Below are 11,156 nucleotides of genomic sequence, written 5' to 3' on the forward strand. Positions count from 1 at the left end.
GGAGGGAATTATACAGAGCATGTATGCCAGAGGTGGAAATCGTGAGGCCATCTTAAGAAATCTGCCCACTCTCCCCTTTGACCTTGGATACTGTCTTGGTTTCCTGGCCTTACAATGTTGCTGACGTGTTCCGTGTTCTTATTCTCCTCCCTTTGCCCAGTTTGTATTTCCTAGTTCTTGGACAGAGATGCCTCTTGCTTTAAAGTAGTCTTTTAATGGTTTATTTCTTACTCTCCACAAAATCAGAGAGAAGTAATTAAGCCAGTTTTCTTGCTCGTGAGTAACCTGGAAAAGGCCACCACAGGCAGAATCGTATGCAGCCAGTAATCTTTATTCTTCCCCAGTCCCTCAGGCAATGCGTATGGACACATGTTCATGGATATTTAAGAACGTATGAACTAGACAAAGTCAATACAGTAAAGGAAGTTTTTGATTTTTAAGAGTCTGTCTAGTATGAAGTATTTAACACTCCCCTACCCGTTTAAAAGCATATTTTTTGTAAAATGAAAAGTCTAACAAATGTTTTAAATATTTTTAAGAACTGGCTAAAAAGAATCCATAGAGAAACCTAGCTTTGTGCACAGTTGTTGCTGTTAGCTGTATGTATCTCTATCTAGTTCAGCTCTTGCCTAGAAAAGAATTCATCAGTTAAGTTTAACTTTTATTTTTATTCTGTGTCCACCAGGGGAAAAAAACCTCATTTCTCCCCCTTCTCTGCTCTGATAAATCTTTTCTTGAATGATCATGCTGTGGTTAGAGTTTTCAGAGTATTTACTGTATGCACTATAAACATTGTGGCTTCCTCTAACTAGTTTTAGCAATCAAGGTCAGGGAGTTTATGGGGACATGCACAAACCTTTATACATATGTAAAGATAACTGAAACATGCATTCCTAAAAGTCATTAGATGAGAAGAAACCCCTCCATCTATATAAAATCAACTGGTTTATTTTTGGAGTCTGACGAAATATCATTTAAAAATGTTCATTTTATGTTACTATGTAAATGTATGCTATTGTCCACAGCATTATAAAAGGGAAGTCACTCTACCAGGCTTTATACTTATTAATCTCTGCTAGCTTTCAGGTAACAACTTCAGTAGCAGAAGAGAAGCAGGTCTGAAGCAGGTCCAGTGTCCTGCTCTTCTAATGTGAACTGGGCTGCATTCACTGGTCTGACAGGTTCAGGCCCCAGCTCTTATCTCCACAGAGTATTCATCAAATATTTTGCCACATATATCAAAGAAAATCAGAAAGCTATACTTACTCAAATAGCAGGAATTAATTGTTACATAGGAACTTCTAATCCCCAAACCATATACAACTTAACAGGCTTGAGGAAACTTCACTGCAGGAAACAATGATAAGCATTTAAAAACAGGCATAAATCACTTTATATTAAGACATGACAAAGAGATTACATACCTGAAAAAAACCTGAAGTGTCAAATAATTTGAAATATCTTTTAAAAGTCAATTACAGATATAGTCCTAAGAACCAAAAGAAATTTATTCATAAAATTTCTTATTTGACCAGTGGTGAGAACCAAGAAACACTATACCAAGAAATGCTCAACTAAGACCCCACTAATAGTTTTTAAGCTGGCTCATACAAGAGAACAACCGGAGTAGCTCCTGATTATTAGGCTAGAAAGAATGTCCTTCTGTATGTGTTTCAGTTGCACAAGGACATACATTTAACCACAGGAGTCTGTGCAAGTAGCATCATAGTATCTGTAGACTTAGTTGAGTCACAGCTTCCAGAGTGCTATTCCTTGTCTACCTTACATAGCTGTTTCACCACTCTTGCTGATTTCTTTGTTGGCTCCTTTCTCTTTTTCTTCTCCTTTATTGGTTTTTGCTTTTTCTCTTTCTCTGTTGGCTCCTTTCTCTTCTGCCCCTCCACTGTCAGTTCCTTCCTCTCTTCCATGGTTGCCTTCTTTCTCTTCTTCGTCATGAACACTGGTGTAAACTGCTTTGTTATAGCCTTCCCGGTTCCGAGCAATTTCAATGGCAAAAAATTGTATCCTGGGGGCTGAAAGGTGAATAGAATTGATCATTGTCCTAGTTACAGTTACTTCTCTAAACTTACAGAAAACTGAACTAACAGTCAAAGCATTCCAGTACAGTTATAAACTTCAGAGATGTGGAATTCTAATCTTGTTAAATGAGGCTGAAAATACTTAACCAGCTTATCCCACAGTTACTCAACAAACAGTAACATGATCTTTAAATATGTAACAAATAAAATGACCCCCAAACTATTCAGGTCACTAATCCATCCGTAAAACCAGATCCCTCACTCTCCTTATAGAAACCATTCCAGAGGCAAGAATCTCACCAAAGATGGTGTTTTCCTCAGTGTAGCCCTGGGAACAATCCAGTCGCAGCAAAGTACCATAGTTGAAGTCTTCTACAATCCCGTCAAACTTCAAGCAGAATGGCCTCCACTTCTATAAAGGCAAAAAAGATGCCTTAGCTGACAAATGCAGGAGGCTGGTGAAGTCAGGCCAGGAGAAGGGATTCCACTTCCTCAGTAAGGAAAACTCCCATAGTGAAAGAGACCAGGACTGAGTTGATTTCGACTTTTACTAGCATTGAGTTTCCATGCTATCTATTGTCTTTAGACTGGTATTTCCCAACATGAACAATACTTTACCTTGAGAAAATATTTAAATCCTCGACTGCAGAATTAAAATTGGATTTCTTAAATGTATTCGCTTTTGCTTTTATGTTATTGGTTAACTCAGCCCAAAATAGTTATTTACCCCCACTGAAGCACAAATGAGACAAAGGCAGCAGGAATGTGGTCACAAAGTCACAGTTAAATTTTAAGAAAGAAGTCCATTGCTAAAGGTACTTTTCCAAAGATCAGTAATTTAGTTAACAGTCAACAGTAACCATGTTAAAAGTTTACATACATCATAAACCAAGTAACAATGTTAAAAGTTTACATATATGGTAAACCAAGGACCTACTCTTGGAAATATTTTCCCTGCTATAAGAGTTTTTAGCACACTGTAAAAGTAGGATAATCAGGTAAGCAATGGGAAACCTAAGTTCTCCTATTATCCATGGCCCATGATAATGTGAACCTAAATCTGGAGAATTCAAACACCTCCCTGTATCCTATTTGCCAGTTCTCCATCCAAACCTTTTTTTTTTTTTTTTTTCCAATTTGCCAATTCTCCATCCAAGCTAAACTACTAACATAAGAAAATTTGCTCCTTCTCCCCTGAAAGGGCTGGGTAGGAAGGGATGAAATGTCCAAGTCAAAAAAAAGAAAAAACAGATCCCATGAACATAAACAAACTCATAAACCAGAAAAGTATTTATTTCATAACATAACTTACTTATTAGTTGATTATAACTACATAAAAGCCCTGGTTCTTTACATATTTCCTTAAAACACACTGAAAAAAGTTTAATTGTATAAAAAAAATTTTTTAAGATTTTATTTATTTATTTGACAGAGACAGAGACAGCGAGAGGGGGAACACAAGCAGGGGGAGTCGGAGAGGGAGAAGTAGGCTTCCCGTGGAGCAGGGAGCCCGATGAGGGGCTTGATCCCAGGACCCTGAGATCATGACCTGAGCCAAAGGCAGATGCTTAACAACTGAGCCACCCAGGTGCCCCTAAAAATATTTCCATAATCAATAATTGTTGGTCAGATGCTTGGCAATATTTGAGAGAATTCTTACCTCTTTAGCTGATTCTGATTTGAGCTCTTCTGGATCCAACACATCTATCCTGAGTTTCTCAAAATTTTCCCGAAACTCTGAATAGATTTGGTCATCCACTTTGGTGAGTTTCAGGAACTGTGGGTCAACTGATGAAATCAGCTGCCAGACACAAGACAACACACAGATACTGGTCTCTAATTTACTACACTTCTATCCCCCCTTCCCCAGAAAATATTTATGGTTCTAAGGGCAGAAGAGTTATTAGGAAGTACAGAAAGACGAGGTCCCAGATGAAATCATGACACAGTTTTCAAGGGCCATAATATACTACAATCCCTGTCACCAGTTCAAACCCTTTTGGTCCTAGTACTGCCTGGCCTTTGCCCTATGTGAATTAATTGTTCATTCAGTCATCAAACATTTATTAATTGCCTACTATGGAATCATTTTGCCAGTTAGCAGCAGAACACTGGGCAAAGAAGTACAACTCCTCTTTGTCAAAACAAAATTCACTTCCACCCCCTCGTTCTCTGTGGGTAAAATCTTACAGTAATAAAAATTATCTCCAAAATACATATGCTTAACTTGCTGAGAATAGTGATTAGCAAAGAACCATACCCTACAATTACATGCTTAATTTTGCTTAATAATGAAGACAGACAAGTCACCTTGTAGTAGACTTCAGCATGCTGCATTGCTTTCATGGCCCAAGCCATCTCAATATCAGGCTGCAAAGGAGTGAAGAATGCCAGGTCAGAATCTCCCAATCCTGCTACTAGAGAACAAATTGAGGAATTCTGTGGAGGTCTAGGTAATGTCAATAACACTACCAAACTTGGTGTTACTGTCAAAGGATAAAAACTGGACTAATGGGTTTGGAAAATAGAAAACTTTTGTCCTTATGAAGGAAACTACCCACCAAAAGGAGCTGCCTACACAGTCTAGTCAACAGCATAAGCCACTGGCTCTTTGTCCAGCAGCTAGTGAAACTGTGGGAGACTACATAAAGCAGTAGACAGATTGCCTTCTCAAGACTGAATTAAGCCACTGTAAAACTGATACAATATACTCACATATATCAATGAGTTGCTGGGAGAACAAAGATAATGGAAGTGAAATACCTTTCACTTTTGATAGTATAACATGTTATAATCATCATTTGTGTTTATAAGATAGTCAATTTCCCATCCATAACACTTAAAATTGAATCAGTATTGTGAAGCAGGCTAGATTATAAATAAGCCTTACCAAATACCTACCACCTGTTCCATTAAAACCTCCCACTCCAGCTACGTGGATCTACTTCACTGACCCCAGCAAAGTCATTTGCATTTTTACCTCCATGCCTTACACCATGTCCTTTGTCCATCTATACTCTGAGGATCCAGTTAGAGATTCACTTTCTCAGTGAAGTCTTCCTCTACTGTCTCGGTTCTTAGGGGTTTCTTCTTCGGCTAAACTCCTTTGGATCTTACACCCTAATCTAACAAACATCAATCATATTTTTATTTGAGTGTTACTACTATTTCTCATGTCCCTGTGTCTTGTACCTCAAAAATATCATATGCTTTTTTCTTAAGAATCTAAACAAGACATACCATAATTTGGTGCCACTTTACTGCATAATGAAATCACTCACTTTAAAAAAATACTAATTTCTGACTCTCACTGCCCCCCCCCCCCGATATTTTTATTTAATCGGTATAGATTGCGACCTGGACAATGGAAGGTATAAAAGCTTCTCAGGTGGTTCTAGTTTAGCAAAGTTTGGGAACTACTTCCACCGGCATTTGTCCTGGGTTTGAGGACCAAAAAGGTTAGAATGAATGAAAAAGCGCGGTTTCTGTCGGGCATGGAGTGGGTTCACAGAGGGTATCAGGGGATTACAATTTCGTGGCAGGCCCTGCAGACATAGCAGTCTAGCTGAGTGAGAAGAGCTGGGGGTGAGTCATACTCACATCATTGCCATAAGACTCGGCTGGGAGAGAAAGAGCATGTGCCACAGACACCAGTTCCCCGGCAACCTGGGAAGGGAACAAGGGGGAGAGACGGTGTTCAAAGCTCGACCCGGCTCGACTTCCCCACTCACCCGACCCCAGAGCAGCGACTCACCGGCTCACCAGTTCCACTAGTCGTCTCCATGTTGCACCCCACAGAGCAAGCGCCGGTTTCCCGGAAATGACTATTTGCGAGCTCTGCCTGCAGGGTTGGAAAGAGAGGGCCGAATAAGAAAGGCTTTCTTTCCGGATGCGCCTGCGCGCAACCGCCGTCGCCTGGAGGCGGTTGTCCCTGGCCCCGCCTCATCCGCCCTGCTCTCGCGTAAAGGTGTTGGCGCTGCTGCACAGTCTGGGATGCTTCGGACGTCACAGGTGCTTGAATGCTCAATAATAGCGGTGGTGATCATGCGAAAAGCCTGAGTTAAAGCTTTCGCGTGCCCACTGCGCTGAGTGCCCAGCAGAGATTCGGATTCACGCTCTCCATTTGAGCAAGCAGGCTCCTACACCAATACACACACACACCCCAATACTCCAAGTAGGGAGTAAATCACAAACAAGGATGGTGCTAGGCAATGGAGAAGATGGGTGAAGAATTTAGTCCCTGTTTTGGAAGAAATACGTACAGTGAGATAGCATATAAAGTAGTCATCACGAAATAGCATCATGTACTATGGGAACACAAACAGAGGTTACAAAAACTGAGTCATGAAGGGCAACCAGCAAAGTAGGCGAAGCAGGTAGGGAAGGACACTCCAGGGAGAGGGGAGTGCATGTACAAAGGCACTGGAGAACTAAACACCATGGGACCTTGAAGCAAATTAAAAAAAAAAAAAAAAGCTGCAGTAAGAGTGTACTCATTTGTGATATTGAGGGAAAAGTTAAGCTTTCCATGCTGAATATCAGCAATTTGAGACTTTAACCTAAAAGCAATTGTAAGCTGATAGGGACCTTCGAATAGACAGTTTCCTGATTAAGATTGAGTCTTAAGAAGATCACTAAAACACAACGTGCAAGATACATTTGAAGAAGGCAATTTTGGAAGCAGATAGACCAAACTGAAGGCACTAGGTGATGAAAACCTAAACCAAGGCAATAGCAGTTGAGACGATTTTAAGAATTAATAAGGGAAATAGAATCCACAGAACTTTCTGACTAACTGGATATGGGAAATAAAGAAGAATCAGGATTCCAGTATGAGTCCCAAATTTCAGAATAAGATTTGGGAATGCATGCATTGAGCTAAAAAAAAAACAACAACAACAACAAAAAAAAAAACAGGAGGGATGATGAGTTGAATTTGAGGAGCTGAGTTTGAAGAGCCTATGGGACATTCAGATGGAGTTGACTAGTTAGAGGGAGATCTGATCAGAGATATAAATCTGATAGCTGTTTCTTTAGGTTTAATTGAGCTTTTCAAAGGAAACTATGAAGAACTGTAAAGACACAAAGATCAGCAGGCCAAAGAAAGAACTATTTATGAAGAAGAAAAAAGGCAGGAAAAAAAGAGTAAAACAGAGAGAGAGCAAGGTGAATCGTGTCCCAATACCCTGGGTTGAGTACACTAAGCCCACAGTGTCGAGAGGTCATTGACAACCTTAGCAAGAGCAGTTTTAGTGGAACGGTGAGGGCAGAAGCCCGATGGCAGCGGGTTGAGAAGGGAGTGGGAGTTACAGAAGAGATGGCAATGACCACAGAAAGTTCTTCCAAAGAGTTGAAGCTAGAAAGAGACATGAGGTCCAGGGACTTTTTAAAATTGTGGTGAAATACACGACACAGAAAAATTTACCCTCTCAACCATTTCTAAGTATACAGTTCAATAGTGCTAAGTATATCCATATTGCTGTGAGACAGAACTAGTTCCTCTTGCAAAACAGAAAAGCTGCACCCACTGAAAACGACTTCCCATTTCCCCCTCCCCCCCCAACCCCTGGCAACGACCGCCTATCTGTTTCTATGAGTTTGACTCCTTTAGATACCTCATATAAGTGCAATGATATAGTATTTGTCTTTTTGTGACTGGCTTATTTCACTTAGTATAATGTCCTCAAGGTTCATCCATGTTGTTGCCAGGGGACAGTATTGCCTTTGTTTTTAAGACTGAATAATATTCCATTGTGTATAAATACACACACACACACACACACACACACACACACACACACCACATTTTGTTTATCCATTCACCCGTCGATGAGTATTTGGGTTGCTTCCACCTTTTGGCTATCATGAGTAATGTTGCTATGAACATGGGTGTGAAAATAGCACTTTGACACCCTGTTTTCAATTCTTTGGGATTTACACCCAGAAGTGAGGTTATATTTTTTAATTTTCTGAGGAAGCTCAGGGACTTTTTTAAATTATTATTTTAGGTTTAGAGAGACTTAAATGTGCTTGCTGGGGAATTGGCCTTATAGAAAAGACTGTCCTGGAGGGTGAGCTGGGTGTATGTCCAGAGAAACTGAATGAAGACAGGTAGCAGAAAGAGGAAATCGAGGTGTTCCCTCCAGAAGCGTTCTGTTTTCTCTATGAAGCATGAGAAGGCAGCTGAGAGCGAGAGGGAATGTGTTAGAAGTCTTGTCTTGAGAAGAATGTCTTAGAAGTCCTGCACAGCAGCTCAGAGGAAAGGGAGAACCGATCTAAAGGAGATGGAGGGACGTTTTCAGGGAATAGCTAAAACTAGAGGACATGATTCTGCAAGGATAGCAGTCTGTACGTAACCCAGAGGTTTGAATGTAAGATGGGTCATCCGCATGGATGCTGGACGTTAGTGAATGTGGAGGCCTGACCAGGAGGTCAGTAGACAACAGTAAAGTGGAAGGGTAGGCTCACGATGATGGCCAAATCTGTACATAACAACCGAATAGGAATAGAATCTTAAGAAACACAACTGACCTTTTACCTGAGAAAGCACTTACGTAATTCGCTTCATCTAATACTTTGGGCACATTACTTGCCTTTAAACTTAAAAAACCTTATTATTATTATGTATATTATGCACATGGTTTGTTAGAATTATTTTACTTTTTTTTTTTTTTTTTTAACCAGGGAACTTCTCGCTGCTCAAATATTCACAGCCTTAGATACTCTCACGGAGCAGGAATTGGGGTCCTCACAAGATTGGAAGATCTGTACCCTCAAACAGCAGGAGACAAAACTGTCATCCAGAGCCTTTCCCATTGCCAGGCCAGGCAGAGCTATCAAAATAAGCATCGGCCTTTGCACTCACACCTATTGTTTCAGATGGACTCAAGGCAGCTGGCTATTAAAATAAGGGAAAGAGGAGTGGGCCAGGAACAAAAGATAGTACCTAAGAGGGGAGAGTTGGTGGACTTTAAGAACTATATTGAAGAGGGTTGCCTGAGTGGCTCAGTCATTAAGCGTCTGCCTTCAGGTCAGGTCATGATCCCAGGGTCCTGGGATCGAGCCCCACATCGGGCTCCCTGCTCAGCGGGAAGCCTGCTTCTCCCTCTCCCACTCGCCCTGCTTGTGTTCCCTCTCTCGCTGTGTCTCTGTCAAATAAATAAATAAAATCTTAAAAAAAAAAAAAAAAGAACTATATTGAAGAAAGACCTTTTGGTGTGGGGTAAGAAAAATGGAGATGGAAGTTCAACTGGGATGATTCTCTTTTCTGGAAGGGCACCACTGAGTTGACCTTCAGCTTCCTTCTAAGACAGGTAATGTGGACATGCCATGGGTAGAGCCAAAGGCATCACCAGTCCTGATTAAGGTGCTGAGGTATCGGTAATGCCAGGGATGACAGGGGTGTGGAGGAAATGAAAGCTATAATTGCTGGAGCTAGGGTGCCATAGGGTAGGAAGAAGGCATCTTACCTGTAAGGAAAGTATCTTCGGTTTTCAAATATGTTTGTCATTGTCAAGGCAGTTGGGTGAGTGCTGCTATTTGCAGGTGGTAAAGCCATGTAGAAACTCCTTAAAAATATGGATCACGTGGTCTTGGTGGCTGTCGGACTAGATGGGAAGACAAACTCGAAGGACCTTGCAACTGGTCATTAAAAGTTGGGAGGAAAAATAGGAGTATGGTCAGAAACCATGTAAGTTAGTCTACCGTGAAAATATAAAATCTGGATAATAAAAGTGTTTTCTGTGATAGGTGTGGTTCATAATACCCACAGGGGTTGACTCATCTTATAGTAAGTGTGTTTCATGCCAAGGCAGGATGTTAGAGATGACATCTTGAGTGACTGTGTCCACAGGGTGTGTTCTATGGTCAGGAGGGAGTGCAACAGTGACCCCAGGATGCTGTCCCAGATTGGAACTTGTCCCAGAAACCTAGCTGTAACACAGCCTCAAAATACCTAAAGCAAAAATTGAAAGAATTACAAGCAGAAATGGACAAATCCAGTAAAATAGTGGAATATTTTAACATGTCTCTCAGCGGTTGACTGTTCAAACAGCCAACAACTTAATAAGAATTTAGTAGAAGTTTTGAACATGTGAACAAACTTGACTTAATGGATAAATTCTGAGCCCTGAACCCAACAATTCTGTAATACACGTTACTGTCAAACATCTGTGCAACCGGTATAATAAATGCATTGTTGGGGGTGCCTGGGTGGTGGCTCAGTCCATTCAGCATCTGACTTTGGCTCAGGTCATGATCTCAGGGTCCTAGAATGGAGCCCCGCATCGGGCTCCACACTCAGCGGGGAGTCTGCTTCTCTCTCTCCCTCTTCCCCTCTCCCTGCTCATGCCCCCCCCCAAATAAATAAAGTCTTAAATAAATAAACTCTTAAACAAATAAATATATTAACATGTGGCAAAGTGCATCTCATTTAAAAAAAAAAAAAAAAAGGAACGAAGAGTCCAATTCATGCAGACGGGCTAGAAGCCATAAATGGTATGAGGTAGGGTGTCCTGGGACAATGAGGTCACTGAGATATGAAACAGGAATCGAGCAGCTGAATAGGCAGATAGTATTCAGGGGTGTGGTTCTCATGGACAGGGGTGTGGTTCTCATGGACTGTTTGGCTATTGGACTAAAGACAGGAAAGCAAATTCGACTGACCTCGAAACTTGTGACTAAAAGTTGAGAGGGAAAACAAAAAAACAAAAAAAACAACCGGGGCTGTGGTCAGAAATCACGTGAGAGAGTGTTCCGTGAAAACAGAAAACCTGATTTACAAAATGTAGCAAGGGCCAGGTAAAAGAGATGGTTGGTGCCATCTTGCTGAAGCTGTCGCATGTGAGTGGGGTGATCATATTCCAGGACTGTTTTGTGGTCGGAAGTACACCGGCCCCTTAAGATGCCATCCTGGCCATCTGACACAGTTGTTACAGGAGGTGACGCCCAAGGCACTGCGTTCCTTTTGTTCCTTTTGACACAGGGACTCACAAGTCCCTGAAAATCTTGCTCTGTCTTGGGTTGCAGTGGCCAGGAAGGGTTGACATCGTGACATCGACACCACCACTACCTCTCCCTCACTGAAACACAGGTGCAACCATTCACTAGCCTCCATAA

General features: G+C 41.3%; 1 protein-coding gene across 2 annotated transcripts; it reads right to left on the reverse strand.

Moving 5' to 3' along the window:
* Nucleotides 1-310: 310 nt before the first annotated feature.
* PBDC1 (polysaccharide biosynthesis domain containing 1) lies at nucleotides 311-5,950 on the reverse strand. 2 transcript variants are annotated; one of them, XM_036107620.2, is made up of 6 exons: nucleotides 5,794-5,950; nucleotides 5,640-5,705; nucleotides 4,350-4,409; nucleotides 3,700-3,840; nucleotides 2,340-2,451; nucleotides 311-2,033 (listed from the first exon to the last, which is right to left on the reverse strand). In XM_036107620.2, exons 1-6 carry the CDS (start codon nucleotides 5,821-5,823, stop codon nucleotides 1,783-1,785), a joined length of 660 nt encoding a protein of 219 aa, XP_035963513.1. In that variant the 5' UTR covers nucleotides 5,824-5,950; the 3' UTR covers nucleotides 311-1,782. The 2 variants fall into 2 exon arrangements, with proteins under 2 accessions (XP_035963513.1, XP_035963514.1); XM_036107621.2 differs by lacking the exon at nucleotides 5,794-5,950 and having other exon boundaries at nucleotides 4,350-4,456.
* Between the last annotated feature and the right edge of the window lie 5,206 nt (nucleotides 5,951-11,156).

The sequence above is a fragment of the Halichoerus grypus genome, chromosome X, assembly GCF_964656455.1.
Source record: "Halichoerus grypus chromosome X, mHalGry1.hap1.1, whole genome shotgun sequence".
Taxonomy (NCBI): Eukaryota; Metazoa; Chordata; class Mammalia; order Carnivora; family Phocidae; genus Halichoerus; species Halichoerus grypus.